At 41.7% G+C, this 23,664-nt stretch overlaps 1 protein-coding gene across 7 annotated transcripts in view; it reads left to right on the top strand.

Moving 5' to 3' along the window:
* Positions 1–23,664, top strand: part of BLTP1 (bridge-like lipid transfer protein family member 1) — a 381,561-nt gene that overhangs the window by 157,942 nt on the left and 199,955 nt on the right. For all 7 annotated transcript variants that reach the window (XM_075860492.1, XM_075860489.1, XM_075860493.1 and 4 more), the window contains exons 22-28: positions 4,975–5,151; positions 6,539–6,667; positions 8,591–8,710; positions 10,084–10,364; positions 13,747–13,997; positions 14,848–15,103; positions 21,906–22,746. In XM_075860492.1, coding sequence (XP_075716607.1) covers positions 4,975–5,151; positions 6,539–6,667; positions 8,591–8,710; positions 10,084–10,364; positions 13,747–13,997; positions 14,848–15,103; positions 21,906–22,746 — 2,055 coding nt within the window. The remainder of the gene's footprint in view (positions 1–4,974; positions 5,152–6,538; positions 6,668–8,590; positions 8,711–10,083; positions 10,365–13,746; positions 13,998–14,847; positions 15,104–21,905; positions 22,747–23,664) is intronic.

Genomic DNA, 23,664 nt, shown 5'->3' with positions numbered 1-23,664 from the left:
CGCTGGAGAGGTTCTCCATTGGGGCCCCAAGTGTCTCGACCGTGGTCTGGGTCATATCCATCCTCTGCAGTCTCCTCCGCATCAGTCATTGGCAGGGTTGCCTTCTTGTTACTCTATGTTCTATGATGTCTTCGATAAGAAGAAAGCAGAGACCTTGCCGCCACATCGAGCATATGATTGTCCGATCGACTTGGTTCCTGATTCGTCCCCTCCTCGCGGTAGTGTATACCCTCTCTCCTTGCCTGAGACCCAGTCTATGTCAGCTTACATTAAGGAGAATCTGGAGAGGGGCTTCATTTGTAAATCCTCATCCCCGGCCGGAGCTGGGTTTTTCTTTGTCAAGAAGAAAGATGGATCCCACAGACCCTGCATTGACTACCGAGGCCTCAACCAGATCACGGTGAAGAACAGGTACCCATTGCTTTTGATTTCGGAACGGTTTGATCGCATATGGGGGGCAAAAAATTTTTCTAAACTGGGCCTGCAATCTGATCCGGATTCGTCAAGGTGACGAGTGGAAGACTGCATTTAATACTCGTGATGGCCACTATGAATACCTAGTTATGCCCTTCGGCCTGTGTAACGCCCCCGCGGTGTTTCAAGAATTTGTCAATGACATTTTTCGTGATCTTCTCTGTCTGTATTGTGGTGTATCTCGATGACATTTTGATTTTTTTCCCCAGATCCAGTAACACACCAGAGTCATGTCCGCCAGGTGTTCCTTCGTTTTGAGGGAGAATCATCTTTATGTCAAGCTGGAGAAGTGTGTGTTTGAAAAAAAGTCTCTTCCCTTTCTGGGCTATATCATCTCCGATCAGGATCTCAAGATGGACCCTGAGAAGGTAAAGGCTGTCCTGGAATGGCCACGCCCCCAAGGCTTAAAAGCTATACAACGCTTTCTGGGATTCGCCAACTTCTACCGGCTGTTCATTCCCAACTTCTCGTCTTTGACAGCTCCCATCTCTACCTTCACTAAAAAGGGTATGAATGCCAAGGTGTGGACTCTGGAGGCAGAAGCCGCATTTGAATCCTTAAAAAAAGCCTCCACGTCAGCCTCTATTCTTCACCACCCTGATGTATCCCTACAGTTTTTATTAGAGTTGGACGCTTCCTCTGTTGGTGCTGGTGCACTGTTGTTACAGAAAGATTCGAAAGGCAAGACTGTGGTATGTGGCTACTATTCTAAGTTGTTTTCTTCCGCAGAGCACAACTACTCAATTGGGGATCGGGAGTTACTGGCCATCAAGCTGGCTCTGCAGGAGTGGAGACACCTACTGGAAGGTGCCGCCCATCCTATCCTGGTCTTTACGGATCACAAGAACCTGACCTATCTACAGACGGCTCAGCGGTTGAATCCTTGTCAAGCCAGGTGGTCGTTGTTCTTTGCTCAGTTCCGGTTCGAACTCCACTACCGTCCTGCCGACAGGATTGTGAGGGCCGATGCCTTGTCTAGGTCATTTGAAACAGAGGACACTGTGGAGTCCCCACAGAATATTATTGATCCTTCCTGCATCTTCTCTGTGAACTCACTGCAATTTAGAGACATTCCTCCGGGAAGGACTTTTGTACGTCTGTCACACAGAGGAAGAATCCTTCGCTGGGGTCACCGTTCCAAGCTGGCAGGTCACGCGGGTGCTTGTAAGACCCAAGATCTAATCACCCGTCAGTTCTGGTGGCCCACGCAGCCCAAAGACGTCATGGACTTTGTCTCCTCATGTACGGTATGCGCAGCAAATAAAGTTGCCCGCTCCAGACCGGCTGGTCTCCAGCCGCTTCCTGTGCCCGTTGCTCCCTGGCAGCATGTTGCAATGGACTTTGTCACAGATCTCCCTCTCTCTGCGGGTTGCAGTGTGTTCTGGGTGGTGGGAGTGGATCGATTTTCTAAAATCGCTCATTTTGTTTCCTTGACTGGTCTGCCTTCTGCTGCGCGATTGGCCTACCTCTTCATTCAACACATCTTCCGTCTGCATGGTTTGCCTCTGCATATTGTCTCGGATCGAGGGGTCCAGTTCACCTTGAAGTTTTGGAGAGCACTCTGCAGTCTTCTCAGTGTAAAGTTGGACTTCTCTTCGGCCTATCATCCCCAATCCAATGGGCAAGTCGAGAGGGTTAACCAGATTATGGTGAACTATCTGCGTCACTTTGTTTCCAGACGGCATGTTGACTGGGTGCAGTTGCTCCCGTGAGCAGAGTACTCCTATAATAACCGCACTAGTGAGTCCACCACCTCCAGTCCGTTCTTCATCGTCTACGGCTAACACCCTCGAATACCTCTTCCTGTCTCTACTATGTCCCAGGTACCTGCAGCTGACTCTACCTTCAGGGACTTTCTGCAAATATGGCAACAGACCCGATCTTCTATCCTGCTGGTGGTGGACCGCATGAAGAGAAAGGCAGATACTAGAAGATGGGATCCTCCTCAGTTTCTTCCAGGTACGAAGGTTTGGTTGTCTTCAAAGAATATCCGGCTGAGGGTGCCATCCTGCAAGTTTGCTCCTAGGTTCCTTGGACCCTTTGAGATCCTGCTACAGGTTAACCCGGTGTCTTACAATCTGCGGCTGCCTCCTACCTTCAAGATCCCGAACTCCTTCCATGTCTCCTTGCTGAAGCCCGTGGTCCTGAACCGCTACTCCAGGACTCCTAGTTCCGCAGTGGCTCCTGGCGGCACGTCAGAGACTACCGAAGTAAGGGAGATTCTGGCCACCAAGAAGGTGGGAAGGTGGGAGAAAGAACGTTTTGTTTGGTGGATTGGAGGGGATTCGGTCCAGAAGAGAGGTCTTGGGAGCCAGAGGAGAACATCGATGCCCCTGTCCTCGTGAGGAAGTTTCTTTCCCGCTCTGGTTTGCCAGCTGCTATCCCGCTACGTGGTACGGCCCAGTGGGTTCACACCCCGCATCGTGACTGCCCCATTCATACTTTATGTAAGGTCAGCAATTTTTTCATTAGTTAAGTGAGACTTTTAGAGACAGATAATACCAGGCAGGTCTGGTTTAATGCAATTAAACACAGCGGCCCATTTAGTTCAGTCTGCCAAGCCTCTAACATTCCACGTCATAATTATAAAATTATTAAACATGACTTTGAAAAGGCAGACATAAGCATCCTACTTTAAGGATGTAGAAATATCAGTACACAGCATATGTAAGGTGGTCAACCACCCCAGTACAAAAGCCTCATACCAAACCGTTATGAAAAACAGAAGCCCCGTCAAAAAGGAGAAAAGTCTGAAATAACTTAAAAATCTGCACCGTGGTGCAAAATTCGTAGCATCAGTCTTCCATGAAACTGAACATGTAAAACAGTCTTAATATCAAACACACAGGATCTTACCACCACTCCATAGGGAACTGTATGGTACCCATGCGAATGGACAGCAAAGTTCAAGTTCCTGGGAAACACATTCGCAATCTTTTCACCGATACATCCACGTCACTCTTTAAGAAGCCATTATACGTCTTTCCTGACCAACCCTCATTCTGGTCCAGCCAACGGACAGCATGTTTAGGAGAATTAAAGAAGTGTATCGCATCCAACTCTACTACTCTCAATCTCGCTGGGTACAATATACTATAGGGAACATGTAGATTTCAAAGTCACCTCCTGATGCCTTGGAATTGTGCTTTCTTTTATTGCACCTCTGTTGAGTAGTCGGGGAAGAACACCACTTTAGAACCATCCACCACTAAATCTTTCATGTCTCGGGCTTTAGGGAGGACAATATCCCAATCTTTAAAGTGAAGCTTTTTTACTAGGACCGACCTAGGTGGTGCACCAAGTGGAAGAGGTCTCATAGGGGCTCGATGCACATGCTCCACTGCAAACAAAGGGGTTGGGAATACTTGCCAAAGGTGTTCAGAAGCCAGTTTTAAAATTAATCAGGTGGTTTAGTCTATCTTTTCAGGCAAACAGACTGCGGACGTTATTTCTGCGGAGTCTGTTCTCTTTATAGCTAGTAATGCATTCATAAATTGTCTGTTTCTGCCAACTTCACGTTGTAGAGGAGAAATTGATCCTCCATAGTACTGACACTACCTTCCACTGCAGTCATGCGCTCAAGCACTTTTTGCATATCATGTCTAAAGAAGTTAATGTCCTCCTTTATAGCCCCGATTTGCATATTAAGTGAAATGAAAGCAGACCTACATTGGTTTAACACCACTAAGACATCTTTGAGAGTGGGTTCTACTGAAGTATTTCGGTGAGCTACAGCTGCCATCATTAGACCGCATGGCCGCCATCTCTTCAGCACCCCCACCACTGGCACTTGCATGGTCACTTAATGGCCCCTCTCCCTCAGCCTCCAGCATATCAGTGACCGTCTCCTCACCTGAGTCTTCCTCGGGTGGCGCCATAGCAGTTTTGAGGAGCGGGCCACCGCATTAGAAGTAGCGACACCATCTTGAGAGTCTTGCTCTCCCACTCCATGTTCTCCCTTAATGTGGTGGGTCATCATGAGGCAGCTGCAGGAGATCTCAGTGAGGTAATCTCTAGTTGGAATTTTAAGACAGGATACAGAGGTTTGACAGGAGCTCTCATGCTCCAAAAAAGCAGTTATACTTGCTCAGTAGAATGAGAAGACTTTTAAAAAAGCAACGGAGGTCCAGGCAAAACACATATTTGGAGTTTTTCCTAAATTTATCCTTTCACAATCTGTGAAGGGAAGCAGTCGATTTGGACCCCTATGAACCTGATAAAGATGTATTATAAAGGTTAATTGTCATAGAGTTTTGGACCTATTTAGATTGAATAAAACAACATGGTTCTATTAATCGTATGTTACTGTGACTTCAGTCCAGTGATTTCTTTAGAAGGCCAATTGTAGTTCAGGTTTATAAGCACTTTACTTGTGCTATTGTTTAGAAGAATTTACTTGCCTTATGTTTGTTTTCCCTGTAAGTTGTTTACATTGTTTTAACGTAATGTCATTGTTTTTGAGTGCTAGAAGTCTCATTAGTTTACTGTGTTTTGCTTTAGCGGCCAGCAGTGGATGGGATGCTTCGAGAAGGTTATATTAGCGTCTCTGGCTTACAGTTAAGGGCACATGCAATGTTCTCTGCTGAAGGCATACCCTTAGGAACAGATACTATGGAATATGCATGGCTGATTGATGTGCAGACTGGTTCTCTCAGTGCAATGGTCACCGCACCACAAGTAAGTAAACCCATCTCTCAGAGTTTAAAGAAACACTAGATGTAGAACGTACACAAAACAAATTAAGAAATCTCACCAACTCCTCCTCTAAAGAGTTTTTTCCACTAATAACATTTATTACCTATCCACAGGATACATGCTAAATGTTAGATTGGTGGGAGCCCAACCACTGGGACACACACTGATTGATAGTGTGCCAATCATGTTCTCTGCTGCTCCATTTGCAATATGCAGAAACAGTTAAGCACACTCACTCAAATGTATTCCATATCTCCCATAGAGTTGAATAGAGTGGCAGCTTGCATGCTCGGCCACTGCTCAAATACGGGGGGGGGGGGGGGGGGGGGTTGGTGTCCTGTGGATCAGTAATGTTACAGGTGTGAAAACCCATTTCATATTCTCTTCCCTAAAAATAATGCTTTTTATACTGTAAAAAATTCTAGAAGAGTCCTTTATATATTTCTCAAAGTGGATCTGTCGCATGAGAATGGTGCTAATCTGGCTACCCCACCCCCCTCACCAGTGACTGTATGCATGCAGGTACTACTTAGCTGTCAGTCACTGGAAGAGGGAAAGGGTAGGGGAGCGCCCCCTCTTGTCGATGTGTTTGCTGTTTTCTGTAAGAGACTATAAACCAATTATTATTTTGTGTCGTTTGGACTATTAGAAAAGCTCACCTGTTCTTGCAATTTTCTGCTCTAAAATAGGGTAGCATATTTAGTTTGCAGATCCATTTAAAGACACTGCCCCATAGGCACCATTAACTCATTATATTATGTTTCACAGCTCTGTGGATACCCACCGATGCAAACATTCTGCTTTAAGTTCTGCAATGTAATTTACACATAGCACTTTTTATGCACCGTAATGACTCTTTTCTTTACTGCTGAAATGTTAACTTTTTTTTAAGCAGGCAACGGGTCTTTAAATAGTGCTGCAGAATATCACAGCTGTGTACATTTTCCACAAATTGTCTGAAAGAGGATGAAAATTGATTTAAAAGTTTGTGGGAAGGGAAATGTAACCTACTTTTGTTATTTATCAGAAAGTGCTGTGCTGCAGGTGACCACAGAACATTAGGAAACAGAAGATGTTGACTGAAAAGAGTAATAAAATACAGTAACTATTAATAAATAGGGATAAATATATAACTCTATTTTTCAAAATCCAAAGCACTCGGTCTTGAATGTCAAAATGTATACAATGGTAAATAGTGCCTAGTTATAAAGTTTAATAGTGTGGTCAAACCAGGGGGGTAGATTATATAGCTGCAAGGATAAATCTCTATAATTGGCAAGCTGTGCCAATATGTTCTTACTTTTGTTATGTTATGACTTATTCCACTGCTATAGTCCCTGTTACATATAAGTAACCTGCTGTCTTGCAGCTGGCGTGCCTACTGGATTGGGGGCAGACCTTTGTGTTCCATGTTGCATGCAATGAGTTTCAACTGGAGAGGCCAAAGGCTGTGGTGATATGTCAGCATGGAATTGATCGAAGGTATTGTGATTCAAAGGTGAGTATTATTTCAAATTTACATCTTTGTGGGGTAAGCAATAGACTGTTCATATTTGAAAAACCAAAGACTAACGAATAGTTCTCTTTTTGTATTCATGTGCTATTTTAGTTTTCAGAGAGTTGTAATCAAACCTGTGTTCTTATAGCTACCATTCCAGAACCTTGAATTTAGACCATATTCACTTCCCTTTGGTTATCTGTTTTATAAGAAAATTAATGTGTAGTAACAGGCTGAGATTTGCTACATGTCGTTTACATTTGCTTCTCAGCAACTGACGCTATATTTTTAATGGGAATCTGTCAGCAGTTTTGAAACTTCAAAATTGCTGTCGGTACTAAATAGGGGAGGAGGAGAGCATTGTAGCGATACCTGATGTCCTGGTCATGCAAGTTGCATGACTGACAAATCAACGTTTAATTCCCCTGGTGCTGTGATCACAAGTGCCTCTGAGATGACCCCTTAATCTGACTGGCTTCTCCTTTTAAGAACACTGCCAGCCCCTCCCTCTGCTCGAAGTGACGGCTCTAGCGGTCTCCTAATTGGTCCCAATAGCCGTCACTCAGTACAGACAGTGCCACTTGATTGTTGAATCACTAATCGTATAAGCCAGTGATTTCATTGCAAGTCCTCTATTTTAAATAAACAATACAATTTGGCAAAAAAAAAAATTATTTTATTTAATTATATTCACCTTTGGTATTGTTAAGGTTGAATTTTTCTCTAAAAAAAAAAAAGAAACATTTGCTTTTAGACCATTGATGACAAAAAATGTGTGGTTTATAAGGTTGGCAGTGAAACTCAAAGTAAAGTGATGATTGTATTGTATAATATATAAATATTTCATGAAGATTTAAAGGTTATGTAAACATTTTGAAAGCCTTTTTTGTTTTTGTTTTAAATACGGGTTCATTGTCAGTGGGTCCTTGCGTACCTGTTGGATATCACATCGTAGTTATTAACCGTTAGAGACACCCAGGACCCGCTTTCACTTAACCTGTCAGTCCCTGGGACTTGATGGGAGCAGGATTTAGCGAATGATACAGCTGCTCTGTATAGACAATACAGAGCAGCTGTATCTCAAAAAGTAAAAATAATTTTTTAATAAAAACTAATTATAAAGTTGCACCAATCACACTGACTGACCTTTTTATAAAAAAAAATGCATTTTAAATATTTACATAGCTTTAAGTGGAATGTTGTAAATATGTTTCCTTTGAATATGAAGATTAATTATAGCCCAGATCAGTTTGCACCTCATTGTCCGAAGACTGATTTTCCATGTTGTCCCTTTACCTTCAGTGGGTTGTGATGCTGAATGTGTGCGTCATCTTTCCTGCCTCAGAAGTGTGGCACTTTAGTGCTCTGTTGGTACATGCACTTTAAGTACTATCCCTCTTCTATGAAGCTCAGGCACAATAATTTTCATTCACATAGATTTGTCAACATATTGGAAAATGCCTGTAGTCAATAATAAGCTATCTTTTATGGTCAGAAAAGCTTGTTATCTCCCCTTGGGGAAGCCATACTCATTCAACTCTCACCCAGTTTGTTACATAATACCAGTTTAAGTGTGGTCTGCATTGAAGCAAAAAAATAAAAATAAATAAAGTATCACATTCAATTTTATTTTGGTGTTTATATTTACATAAGTTTTGAGTTCTGTCTAGTAAGGCTCTGCCCACTCTGGGATCATGGCTTTCGTTATTACAGTATCTATGACTGATATGATTGATCCACTTTGATCGACACATGCTCCTTCTCTGACTTGGTTCCATCAGGTCTCAGTTTTATTCCAATTAATTTACTGTATAGAATAGCACAAATTGCTATGCTTTTCTGACTGTCAAAAACTGTGATCAGAATCAAAAGTGAAAGTCAATCGTCTTTTTTTTCTTTTGCTCCTTTATTTTGTTTCCAAAGCTAAGCTGTTATCCGGGTCCATGCCTTCCAGCAGACGGCTTGAAATATAGAATGACTCGTCTCTCAGCAGATAGTGCAGATATTTACATTGTCGAACATGGCTGTGCTACAAACATTAAAGTAAGTTTTGTTCATAAGTGAGAACACAAAGCCATAAACACTGACCGCTAATTATATATAACATGCAATGCTCTATTGTTGACAACCCCATCCCATATGAGGCCATATAGTGGTCATACAGGGGGAAACAACACTGTTAACCAGAGAGGAGAGTTTCTGTAAAGAAAGGCTTCTTTCTTGTTGTTTTTTCAAAAAAGTTTTTATTACAATTTTTTACTTTTTTGTTGTTGCAAAAAAACAATTTAAACAACCCCCTTTCCATACAAGAACAGCAATACAAACAGGCATCAGTCACTCAAAGTATACAGCAAAGAACACAGAGCATATCAAAAGATACAAAACGTCAAGACAGATTCACAATATAATATAAAATACAAGAACATCCTGTTCTAATACATATAAAATGTTTCCTGGTGTGATCATGTCTTACATGGTCACCATTCACTTGAATGCTACATTTCCCCTGCAGGGAATTTCAACCAGCTGGAGATGGGCTTTTTTTTTTTTTTTAGAAAGGGCAACTGTAAAGTGTGCATAGATAACAGAAGTTTACAATTGAAGTGCTTCACGGAGCTTCATCTTTGGTGTTACATGGCAAAACTATATCGATGATGTGAGTCTCACATAATAAACTAATGCAGACAAAAAATGTAGCTGTTATTACAACCAACCAAGGCACTTCTATAATCTTCCATCTTGCCTGTTAAAAATGTTAGATGCTATCTTTTTGAAGCCTTGTGACAACCATGGCAACTGTGTGTGGTAACTTTCTAGTGATGGCTATGCTCCAATGCATCTAAAATGAAAGCGCCCGCTGCAGGGGAAAAGTAGCATTACATGCTGCCCATTTTTAAATGAACATCCATCCGTGTAATGCATGGACATGCAGGACGGCTTTGCATTCTGGCACATAAAGGAGGGTCACAAACAGGGGACCCCCTATATGACGTCCGTATGCTTTAATATGGTGTCGTGGTGAAACAACTTCTTTAATATACAGATACAGTAAACTTTTACAGGTGAGTTCTATTATTTTCAAGGTAGTACATTTTGTGTTAAGGGGTCCAATCATCAGGACACCCACCAATCTGCAGAATAAGGGGTCTGCTTCGTCTTTACTCCAGAAAATAGGGAAACCTGCTCTATTCACTTTTATAGCATACTTACTCAAGTACTGTATATTGATGGCTAACACCATTGTAGGTAAGTTCCCCATTCCATATCTAATGCCATCTTATTTTAGTATGGCCATTTGGCATCAAGGCCTTTAAAATAATTCATTACACTGTCAGTTACTTGGTAATACAGTTTTACTCCTACGTTTTGCAGCTATGAAATTTTTTATTTTATATCGTTTTTTGTTTTTTAAACAGATGGGTGCTATTCGACTTGCAAATTGTAACCTCCATAACCAAGCTGTAGGGGAAGGTATTAGTGCAGCTGTTCAGGATTTGCAACTGAGACAGTACATTGAACTGCTGGACAGTAGCAGATTGGGACTCCAGCCTGCAGTTTTACGCAGAGCCTACTGGCTGGAAACTGGCTCTGTGGTTTTAGGGCTCATCACAGCAGACATAGCCCTAGCTGCCGATCATTCTTCCAAACATGAGGTTCAAAGGCACTTTTTGGAAACTCACGACAGCAGGAGTAAAAGGTTAGTCAAACAGAATATTTCTTGGCCTTTGTGGACTAAAAAAACAGGCTTACCAAATAGTGTGATATGTTAAAGGGGTTTTTCAGTCCTAAGAAATTGATGTCAAATAGCGTCCTCCCCGCCAATTAGCTGTTTTGAAGTAGCCGCGTCGCTCGTACGACATAGAAATATATAAATGGTATAGAAACAAATTAAGTCTATTGCTAACGTAGACCAAAATATTAGCGTGTATTTATCGGGAGACACAGCACCATAGGTATAGGACTTGGCCACTAGGAGGCTGGCACTAGGAAGGAGAATGTCCCAAGCCTAGGATAAACATAATAGTGCAAGATCTGTGTCCCCAAATAAATTCAACAAGATAAAGATTTTACGGTGAGTACAAAAATCCAGTTTTCTTGTTAATAACATTGGGAAACGTCCTAAAGCAGTCCCAGAGGGTGAAAAGCATAAAACACAGCTATGAGACCCGCCTAAGCAAAGCTGTCTGCAGCACCTTACGACCCAGACTGCCATCAGAGGGAGGGAGAGGGTAACAGAAATCAGACAACTAACCTATAAAACTGGTATTATTTGACCACCCTGGGGCGTGACATTCTCAGCAGTCCTGCAGCTCAGTGCTGGTACAAACCAGGAACTCAGGTAGAGGACCCAGCCTGCAGTGCTGACTGGGCCAGTGGCGCGGGAGGTGCAACACAGCACACGTTTTCCTCACTGGTGAAAGGAACGGAATGCCCCAAAAATGGGCAAAGTAGGCCTGATGCATTATTTAACCCAGGTCTGTCTACTAGTTCTAGGGACTTCACCACACCAATAAAAAGATTCCCCCAAAGATATGTTCATCCCATTAAAAGTATGCCCCTTGTGTGAGTCTTAGATAAAGTCTTTAGTGGGGTTGGATCATGCATACCATCCGGGGGTCTTCAGTGTGCGCATTGTCATGTATAATAGGGTTATTGTTACTCTGCCAGCGGATGCCAAAAATTAGATAAGGTGACCAGCATTGAGAGAAATTCAATGCAGAGAACTGCCTGGTTTACTGGCATCCGTAGGGGTTAATGAGGCTAGTGAGGAGGCTGACACCCCACCAGGGTTACCAACCGTCTGTAAATTTACGGACTGTCCGCAAAAAACAGGTGCTTTTTTTCTGCCGTCTGTAGTGTCCGGCAGAAAAAAAAGCACCGTCCGGTATTTAGCCTTATTCTCCCGGTACATTGCACTGCGCATGCGCCAAAAAGGACATGCGCAGTGCAAAAGGAAGAGTAGGCACCGACCTCACTCAGACCACATCGTGACCTGCTTCTAAATGTGAGTCTGGTCAGGGAGAGCGGTAGCTCTGGGGCCTATGTGCTGCTATCTACAAGGGGGGGACTGTGTGGCAATATCTACAAGGAGGGGGGGATGTGTGGCGCGATCTACAAGGAGGCGGGGATGTGTGGCGCGATCTACAAGGAGCGGCCTGTGTAGCACTCTCTACAAGGGGCGGACTGTCTGGCACTCTCTACAAGGGGCGGACTGTCTGGCACTCTACACGGGGCGGACTTTGGCGCTCTTTACAAGGGGAGTTGTGTGGCACTCTTTGCAAGGGGCGTACTGTGGCATTATTACTGTGTGGGAGCACGGTTACTGAAGGGACACTACATGTTGTTATGGTGTGGCTATATTCAGTAACAGTATGAGGGTATTATTCAGTCACTATATGGTTATGGTGTGGCAGTATTATTCAGTAACAGTATCCTGGTATTATTCAGTCACTATGTGGTTATGTTGTGGCGGTATTATCCAGTAACAGTATGGGCTATTATTCAGTCACTATGTGGTAATGGTGTGGGGGTATTATTCAGTAACTGTATGGTGGTATTCTTCAGTCACTATTTGGTTATAATGTGGAGGTATTATTCAGTAACAGTATTTTGGTATTATTCAGTCACTATGTGGTTATGATGTGGCGGTATTCTTCAGTAACAGAATGGAGACATTGTTCAGTCACTGGTTATGTTGTGGCGGTATTATTCAGTAATAATATTGTGGTATTCAGTCACTGTGGATATGATATGGAGGTATTATTCAGTAACAGTATGGGGGTATTATTCAGTCACTATGTGGTTATGGTGTGGCGGTATTATTCAGTAACAGTATGGGGGTATTATTCAGTCACTATGTGGCGGTATTATTTGGCCCTTATATTGTGTCGTTATTGGAAATATTGGTCTTATAATAGTGAATTGTGTTCAGTAACATTATGCAGGGAAAATTTTAACTGGTATAGTGGTATGATACAATAACTGTATGTATATAGATATTTTTTGTGTGAGAGGGGGACATATGCTTTGGGACATGCAACACTCTTGCGCGCGCTAGAAATCAGTGATGCAGTCCTCTGCACACCGCTTTCTGAATTGATACAATAATTCAGCATTTTGGGCCCCACTTTTAACTTTTGCCTAAAACAGGCTCTGGTTGAGGGGTTGGAGTGAGTGAGTGAGTGAGTGAGTCGAACTCCCCAATTACAGCCCCGCTTGCATCTTTCCAGTGCTAACTTAGCGTGGGAAAGCTACAAGCAGGGCTGTGATTGGTGAGTGATTGTAATGTGTCCATAAAAACTTTGGTCTGTCCAGTAATTTATGGACAACTGAGCTAACAATCACGAAGTGGAGGTTGGCAACCCTGGACCCCACCTGCTACTAAGGAGAGAAAAAATAAATAGAACAAAAAAATTGCAGCAGACCGGAGAATCAGGTCATGTCTGCCTCCTATGCAGAATAGGCTAACCCTGATTTAGCCAGTATCTGGGAAGTGTTTGGCATGCAGGGGCAGGGCCTACACCATCTTGACTGTTAAAGTTAGGAGTACCTGGAATAGTCACACAATGTTACTACGAATCAGTGATCAGTGAAGAGCCAGAGATAAATCCAGACAACTCCAAATAGAATAGGTACTGGGATCCGACAAATACAGACAAACCAGTTTAGCAAAGAGAGTGCAATTTATTAAATTACGGAAATAAACAGATATTGAAATAAAGCAATGAAAGCAATATTTTACTTGTATTTTCTATAATATAATATTTTCTATATTGTATCTTACTTCAAGACCTCTTCTTTCCATATATTGCTGTAGCATAATGACCGTAAAGATGGGTCCCTTACTTGGGATCCCTCTATAAGCCAGATTGGAGAGCTGCATTCAATTCTGGCGGTAACGCAGCCATCGTGTAACCAAAAATGTCTGTGGATCCCTGAAGTGGTTTGTTTAAAAAAAAAAAAAAAACTATTTTCCGTGGGATGTCACTGTTAAAACAAAACATTTACATTTTGCAAGACTTTCTGCGGCTTTGTGATTATCTTTGGAACTTAAAAATACCTTTTTATTCCAATTATAGGTTGTGGTTCCTGTGGCCTGATGACAATGTAAAGAACAAGAGGAGTAGAAATAAATGTGGCTGCCTGGGAGGATGTAGGTTTTTTGGTGGCACTGCCACAGGACTTGACTTTTTCAGGTTAGAGGAACTGACCCCATCAAGTAGCTCTGCATTTTCAAACACCAGTGCAGAGTCTGATATGTTCTATGGACAGTCTTTACTGCAACCTACTGAATGGATCATTACTAAAGAAATGCCAAAAGCTGGTGAAGGTATGCATGGCATATATAGGATTATTTTCCATTTTTTGTATTGTATACTTTATTTATTTATCTGCTCTAAATTTTACTTGTATAGATTCTTTATTTGAGCAAACAAGTGTATTACTAAGGGGTTAAAGCGTCATGGACGCCGCATATGCTCTTAACGATATACAACAAGCTATGTTATACCTGATCAACCTAGAACCCCTACAGTTTTTTTACTTCAATATAGGAGAGTCTTAAACTAAGTTCAAGCTTTGCATTTTTGTGCTGGTCACAGCCAAAATGTGAATGGCTTTATTGACATTTATGTAACATCTGAATGCACAAAATGCAACTTGAAAACCATAGCAAAGCCCAAAGTTATAGAGTAGCCTTAGGGCCCATTCACACGAACGTGAATAACGTCCGTGTCCTGCGCATGGAAATCACGCGCATCACACGGACCCATTGATTTCAATGGGGCCATTCACACATGTGTGCGTTTTCTCGCAACGAGAGTCCGCTATGTGAAACTCACTGCATGTCCTGTATTGGTGCGTTTTCACACACCTACGCGCCCATTGAAATCAGTGGGTGCATGGAAACCACGCACCGCACACAGATGCACATCCCTGTGTGGTGCGTCATTTGCAGATCAATTCGATTGAAAATAATAATAATAAAAAAATATGTGCTTTGCGAGTGCGTGAATAACGCATGCCACTTGCCAAGCATACTGATGCATAACGCAACACACACGGACCAGATTCACTCGCTTGAATCTGATACGCTCGAGTGAATGTAGCCTTACGGCGCCAGTCATGTTTTGCTTTTCTCTTTTGTTTAGAAAAAAAGTTTATTTATGTTTGTTCTTTAGCTAAGACTAATGGCTGCAGAAAGAAGGAATGGGACTCAAGATCTGTGGTGATAGAGATTGAAAGAAAAGCACAGCACTTAAGCCTACAAGTCCCACTGCGTTCTCATAGCTCATCATCTTCTGAAGAGAATAGCAGCTGTAGTGCTGCACTTCCCTTGCTGGCAGGTGAAAAAGATAGCCCATGTTCTGTTACAGAGGAAAGCCTAGGACAAGCCGACAATCCACCTAGAGCAAAATCACAAGAATCCCATGGAAGGTAACTACCCTTTTTTTGTATTAATAGTTTGATTTTATTAATTTTAACAAATAATTTATAGGGATTTTTTATTTTTTTTAAAAGGTTTTATTTGTTACATTTTCAAGTTCGATAGTACAAGTAAATACAAGCACAACATAATTGCCAACCAAAAACTAGTTGGCAACAACAAGGCACCATGGTATATAAGATATTAACATATCAGAGAAAGCAGTTGACAAAGGAAGGGGTATCACAACACAGTATATACTTTGCTGTTAATCAGGATAATAAGAAGTGACCAGTCACTGCCTAATAACAACTAAAAGAAAACACACATTCATACACCAATCAACCAAGCGCTCCATTCATCCCGCATTGCTCCCGTTCCAGCCAGTAGGGCAAACAAAAGTTAGATGGCAGTGTCCGAGGTCTCCAACCACCTAGACCAGATCTTTCCAAATTTGTCAGGGTATCTCCTGTTGAGGTACAATTTTTGATACATAGGTACATATTTATTTCCTAATTGTATCCAGTGCTCCAAAATCGGACACGTCAATGCTTTTCACGCCATAATCAAAACCTTCCTAGCACAAAGCGGAGCGGAAAAATATTTGATCATAATAGCCTTGTACAATCTCATTCATAATGCCCAAGAGGCACACTCGCATTTATAGGGATTTTGCACCATTATCACCTAGTGTTGATTCAGCAAAAGACAAAAACCTTCCTTGAGCGGCATAGACTAATTTGCCATAGAGTGGAAAAAATTCTCTCTGATCCTCTACTGATAATCGGACAGATTCCTGAATCAACATTTTATAGTAACATTAGTATGACTAAAAACACAATTTGTTCTGTGATTACATTCAGGACTGTTTGAGACATATAGCCAGAAGTATGCAACTTTTATTTGTTTTTGGTTTACAGTTATATTGAAAACCTCAGTTAATTGTACTTTTCAATACAGTTAGGCCTCATGCAGACGGCGTGCCCGTAATCACTGACGGCGATTGCGGGAACGGCCGCAGCCCGCATTTTTCGGGTCGTTCTCCCATACGAATTATGGGAGTACGGCCTGTAAAATACAAAAAGTAGGACATGCTCCATAATTCACGCCATAGTTCTACGGCACGGACACAACCTTCTGTAGCGATACGGAAAGGTGTCCACGGCCAATAGAACTGGACGGGTCCGTAATTCCGGACTGTGTTGCAGCCCCCAATTACGGAGATTTTTTACAGTCGTGTGCATGGGGTGTGGGATCTCATTGGATCCCAGGCCAAACATTTGCCAATCACACCTATTTGGCACACTTTTGACCATTAAAGTCTATGAGCGTGATGGCGTCGTCTTCAGGAGATTTTCCCAGCACTGCACCACAGATGTCGTTTGTATTCAGCCTAACCTGAATATTGTGTTTCTGAAGGAAGATGTCTAATCCTTCTTAAATCTATTCACACTTTCAGCCATTACCAAATCCTGTTGGTGCATGTTCCATAACTTTACAGTTTAGACTATGAAGTGTTGCTTTCATATTTTGAGATTAAATTTCCCTTTTTCTCTAGGTAAAGAAATTTAGCCAAATTTTCCCATAACTGTGATTTTCCATGTGCCTTATCAATTTGGTTGCCCTTAGAGTTTGTTCACTTCCGTATTGAAGGCTCCATTGCAGAGTCTGTCATTTTTGCCATACAAAATAGCACCGCACGCTGCGCTACTTTTTTCTGTCAAAACTACAAACTACATGATGGGAACCCAATGAAACCCATTAACGTCAATGGGTTCCATCGGGTGCGCCATTGGTGTCTGTGATGCTACGGATCCGGTGGCCCTGGTTTTTCATTGTTCTGCTACTATGACGGAGCATAAAAATTAAAAGCCATAATGCAGATGTAGGACATCCAGGCTGGATGGTCATGTTTATTCATTATCAGGGCACTTGATTAACGCTAATCTCTGTGTATGTGGCTACAGACGTGATGCTGTGTAAATGAATGTAGAGGAGTGTATGACACTGACTGGTCACTGATTGGTCAGCGTCATACACGTAAACACGCCCAGTTAAAAACACAATACACGCCCAGTTGGACATAACGAAAAAAAAAACACTCAGTTGTCCATTTCAAAGCTCATTTGCATATATATATATATATATATATATATATATATATATATAAATAGCTCATAACTTGGCCAAAAATGAACGTTTTAAAAAAAACAAAAAAAACGTTACTGTTATCTACATTGCAGCGCCGATCACATGCAATAGGAGATAGGGATTTGAGAATCTGGTGACAGAGCCTCTTTAAGCGACCAGGTTTTATAGCCCTATTTAGTAAAACACATAACAAAAATCTGATACAAAAAAGTGGCCATTTATCTGTTAGGACCTGTTCACATCACCGTTGGTTTCCGTATGGTGAACCCCGCAACGGAAAGTGAAAGTGAAACCACAGCTTCCGTTTCAGTCACCATTGATATCAATGGTGACGGAAACATCGCTAATGGTTTCCGTTCGTCACCATTCCGGCAGGTTTCCGGTTTTCCGACTAAATCAATAGCGCAGTCGACTCCGTTATTGATTTCGTCGGAAAACCGGAAGCCTTCCGGAATGGTAACGAACGGGAACCATTACGATGTTTCCGTCACCATTGAGATCAATGGTGACTGAAACGGAAGCTGTACTTTCACTTTCCGTTGCGGGGTTAACCCGACGGAAACCTCCGACGGAACCCCGGAACGGAAATGAGCAGTGATGTGAACCGGCCCTTACAGGTGGCAATCCACAACCTATTTGTGCTCTATAAAAAAAAAACAGAGGCAGAGACACATATCTGGATTTCCAGGAGAAAATTATTGAAGGCCTCATTTTTGATGATCAGGACACCAGAGAATACCCCCAGTCTGAGGATGTCACTCGACTGACTGAAAGACATTTCATCACTCGGATTCCCCCAACACCAACTAGAAGCAACCCCCAGAAAAAGTGCCGCGTCTGCAGAAAAGACAGGCACCGCAAAGATTCCCGATATTTCTGTCCCTTATGTCCCTTGCAACCATGCCTGTGCATTGACCCATGTTTTAAAAAATACCACACTGTTCTGAATTATTAGATTTTAGTTAATTAGTTGATAATATATTTGCCCTACATTATATTTTTATTTTTCCCCTGATTTTACTCCAAGGGTGAGGGAGGGAATGGGTGGGGGGTGGATGTCATGTTTGCATATTCTCTAAAGTTCATCTGCTGGAGAGCTGCATTTGCATAAACCTGCAATTTCTTATTTTAGAAAACCCAAAAAAATAAATTCCCATTATACCCCTAGATGAATACTTTTGCGATTTCTGCTTCAAGAGCAGATATTTTGGAAGTCTTATAGAAAGTCTGTTGAGTTTTGTAAAACCAGCTTTGAAAAAAGGCGATTTGTGAAATAATCCTCTTCTATCGTAAGCCGTCCTAGATCTCTATGTGATAAATAAAGCACACATATTTGGTATCCCCATGCACAGGAGTGGCAGAATGTGAAAGGAGATTAATTTTGTCCGTGGTCTATACTGCGTGTGAAAAATGCTGGCATAAACTGACGCATTTGCTAAAAAATTGCTAATTTTATTTTGTTCCATCTTATTCAAGAAACTTTCAGAAGAAAACTGGACTGTCTAAAAATATGATAAACCCCTTGAAGGAAACCTTGTGGGGTCTACTTGTGTGAATGAAGTCATTTATGGGGTGTTTCCAATGTTTCAGCAGCATTAGGCCCCCCAGAAATCAGTATGCGGCTATAAAATCAAGTGCAGAATTCCTGGACCGAAAAGGCCAAAAAGCCTCCTTTTATGCCAAGCCCTGGCACATGCCCGCACAGTGAATAAAGCACACATCTTTGGTATCCCCATGCACGGGAGAAGTGGAAGAATGTGAAATGAGATTAACTTTGTCCGTGGTCTATACTGTGTGTGAAAAATACTAGCCTAAACTGACGCAATTGCTAAATTCTTGCATTTTTTTCCAATTTTGCCCACTTTAGAGAAAAAAATAAAAATGATGTATACTGACAAATGCCACTAAAACAAAGCCCTATCTGTACTTTACAAAGAGTGTAAAATTCAAAGATTAACTTTATTCACCTGCAGAGTTATAGTCATCTAAAGCAGCGCATATCAAAATTGTGACATTTGCTCTGGTCATTCAGCTGTAAAACAGCCTAGTCATTAACCGGTTAAATTAGTTTTAAATATTCTAATATTACAAGTCAAGCAGTAAAATAGACGACATTTATAAACACTAATTATAGGCATCCATGAAAGAATCCCTCATTACACCACTGTCCCTGTAGATAGTGCCACACAGACCGCCTGTAGATAGTGCCACACAGACCCCCCTGTATATAGTGCTACACAGCCCCCCTCTCCCCTTGTATATAGCGCTACACAGCCCCCCTCTTCCCCGTGTGTATATAATGCTACAGAGCCCCCCTCCCCTTGTATATAGTGCTACACAGCAATTCCCCCCCCCTGTATATAGTGCTACACAGGCTCCCTCCCCTTACATATAGTGCTACACAGCCCCCCTCCCCTTGTATATAGTGCTACACAGCCCTCCTCCTCCCCTTGTATATATCGCTGCACAGCAATCCCCCCCGTATATAGCGCTACACTGCCCCCTCTCTCCTTGTATATAGCGCTACACAGCCCCCTCCTCCCCTTGTATATAGCACTACACAGCCCCCTCCTCCCCTTGTATATTGCGCTACACAGCCCTCCTCTCCCCTTGTATATAGCGCTACACAGCTCCCCTCTCCCCTTGTATATAGCGCTACACACCTCCCCTCTTCCCCTTGTCTATATAGTGCTACACAGCCCCCCTCCCCTTCTATATAGTGCTACACAGCAATTCACCCCTGTGTGTGTGTGTGTGTATATATATATATATATATATATAATGCAGTGCACCTCCAAACGTGTATAAGGGCAGTAGAGTATATAGGGGTCAGCAGAGTATATAGGGGGCAGCACAGATGGCTTCATTTTATCTTTTCTACTTTAATATTGAACACACTTAGAAAGAGACATAAACACACATACACAAATACTGTAACATATACACATACGCACACATATACTGTAACATATACACACATATACTGTAACATACACACACATATACTGTAACATACACACACATATACTATAACACACACACACACACACACACACACACACACTGTAACACACACACACACACACTGTAACATATACACACACACACACACATATATACCGTAACATATACAAACACACATATACTGTAACATACACACACATTTACTGTAACAAACACACACACACACACATATAATTTAACATATACACACATATACTGTAACATACACACACCCACACATATACTGTAACATATACACACATATACTGTAACATACACACACACACACACACACACACACACACACACATATACTGCAACATTTAAACACCCAAACATACTGTAACATACACACATATACTGTAATGTATATACACACATATACTGTAACATACACACACACATACTGTAACATATACACACACACACACATATATACTGCGAGATCACGCTTCCTCTGCTGTAACTACCATAGAAACAGTAACGAAGCGCAGAGATTGTGAATAGACATCCCGTGGAATGTCTATTCACTGTCTAAACACTTCAGTATTGTTAATGTGTTCGTATAAGACTGCACATAAGGATCTAGCAGGATCGCTATGCGCTGAGTAAATGAATGGAGAGGAGTGCATGATGCTGATTGGTCAGCGTCATGCACTCCTCTGTACAACGCCCACTTGGTCTAAAGTAAAAATACGCCCAGTTGGGCATTAAGCAACTCATTAGCATAAATCCAAAATCGCTAATAAAGTGGTAAAATTAGATCGTTTTTTTAAATAAAAAGCATTACTGTCACCTACATTATAGCGGAGATAGGGCACTTATAATGTGGTGACAGAGCCTCTTTAAAGTTTAGTGAGCGAGCGGACTGTGGTAGGTGTGCAGCCGCGCACCTTATAGGGAACACTGGTTGCAGGAAATCAGACATCACATGCCCTTATCTCCACTGCTCCCTACTCTCCCCCCTCCAGCCTGTCTTTGGAGGTATTGTGTTTCACATTCTGTGCAGAAGATAATGCTAAGTCATTAGAAGACAGGGAGTAATTGCAACATTACCCTACACTTTGTAATAGAGATGCATTAATGGCAGCTGTAAATATATTCAAAGTCTGTGAGAGGAATCATGGGAACTGTAGTCTTTTACATGGTAATTACGCCCATAGCAAACCCTACCGAAATGAAAACAACAGTGCTGCACAGAGCTGTTCAACATAATGAAAAATGACTGCTACTGAGCTTTGGTGGCATCATCTGGTGAGCATTCGCACACGTTTAGGTACTTGGGAAAACTCTATTATGAAAATTAATAATAGCACATTTTGGTCACCCCTCAAAATTTTGATAAGATTTAGGTGGAAATGCTCTAATGATTGACAATAACTGAGGCTAATTGTAAACTGTTTTTTTTTTTAATATCTCTTTAGACGTACAACCTTCACAAAATTGTGGCTAAATATTTGTTCTTTTTCTCTTTTCTTCATTAAGATTCTTTTATAACATGGTATAATGCTAATGATTAATTGCATAGAAATGTTTTGTGACAAATAATTAAGGCAAAATTGGTAAAGCGTCTTAATACCTTTGGAAGGCTTTGCTGATAAAAGGTATGCATCAAAAATGTATTTTAATTAACATTTTATTATTGTTTCTTGGTTTTAGTATTCCTGTTGAAGCTTCAGGAAGTAGTCCTGTTTCTCCAAACGCTCAGGACAGATCTGTGGTTCATTCTCCACTCCGATCTCCTCTGAAACGCCAGGCATCTGTATGCTCAACAAGACTTGGCAGCACAAAGAGTTTGTCTGCTGCCTTTTATGTGGACAAGGCACCAGGACCTGTTGGTGTTCAGTTTAGTAGTGATGTTTCACGTAGTGATGAAAATGTCCTGGATTCACCAAAGCAAAGAAGGAGTTTTGGTTCCTTTCCTTACACTCCATCAGCAGATTCCAACTCATTCCATCAATATCGTTCAATGGATTCTAGCATGTCAATGGCAGACAGTGAAGCTTACTTTTCTGCAGCTGAGGAGTTTGAACCTATAAGCAGTGATGAAGGCCCAGGAACATATCCTGGGAGAAAAAGACGAAAAAGGCAGACTCAAAATATTGACTACAGCCGAGGTTCAATTTACCACAGTGTAGAAGGTCCTTTAACTGCATCTGCCCAAGGAGAAGACAGACCGGATGCAAGAATATTGCCAATCCGAGCTCATGCTTCTCAGGCTTCATTTGTCTCTGCTTTAGGAGGAGAAGAAGAGCCTTTGGAGCATATATATCCAACGGAAGCTGAGAAACCTGCAGATAATGAGCAAACTTCTCAGCAGCCTGTAATGTCTTGTTACCAGAACTATCTGAGCCAATTCCAGGTGTTTAACTGGTCTGTAAAACACCCCACAAATAAAAGGACTTCAAAGTCTTCCCTGCATCGACCCTTAGATTTGGATACGCCAACTAGTGAAGAAAGCTCAATTTCTTATGAACAGCTCTGTGTCCCAACCTTTAAGGTAAGTCCAAACTGTTTAATATTTCATCATAATATTTCATGTATTTAATGGGAATTGGCCTGTTTCTCACACACATGAAACATGTACAAATTTTTCTATACATATACAGTACTGTGCAAAAGTTTTAGGCAGTTGTGGAAAAATGCTTCAAAGTAAGAATGCTTTTTTAGAGGTTTTAAAGTTTTTTTAAATCAATTAACAAAATGCAGACAACTTTCAGAAGACGCGTTTTAAATACAAATGAAGCTTTGAAAGGCTACAAAACATTGCTAAAGACATGGGTATATGTCAATCACAGTTAAACCAATTGTCTACAAATAGGGAAAATTCAGGTTTGTTATTACACGGACAGATGAGACAGTGGAAATGTGTTCTGTGGAGTGACGAATCGATCTGGCAGTCTGATGGATGATTCTGGGTTTGGCATATGCCAGGAGAAATTACCTACATGACTGCATTGTGCCAACTGTACAGTTTGGTGAATAAGGGATAATTCTTTGGGGTCGTTTTTCAGGTTGGCCTAGGCCCCTTAGTTCCAGTGTAGGGAGATACCAAGACATTTTGGACAGTTGTATTCTTTGTGGGATCAGTTTGGGGAATGCCATTTTCTGTTCCAGCATGATTGTGCCCCAGTGCACAAAGCAAGGTTATGTGAGTTTCATATGGAAGAACTTGACTGGCCCGCATAGATCCCTGACCTCAACTTCATTCAATATTTTTGGGATGTACTAGAATGGAGATTACGAGTCAGGCCCTCTCGTCCAACATCCGTGTCTGACCTCACAACTGCTCATCTGATTGATGAATTGGAAAAAATGAACCCTGACCAGAAGAGTAGAGGCTTTTTTTTTTTAACTCGTTTTATTGAAGAAATTCGGTACAATATAGAGAATTGCAACAAACATTACAAACCTTTCT

This window comes from Rhinoderma darwinii, chromosome 1, assembly GCF_050947455.1.
Source record: "Rhinoderma darwinii isolate aRhiDar2 chromosome 1, aRhiDar2.hap1, whole genome shotgun sequence".
Classification (NCBI taxonomy): Eukaryota; Metazoa; Chordata; class Amphibia; order Anura; family Rhinodermatidae; genus Rhinoderma; species Rhinoderma darwinii.
This window is presented reverse-complemented; position numbering and strand designations above follow the sequence as displayed.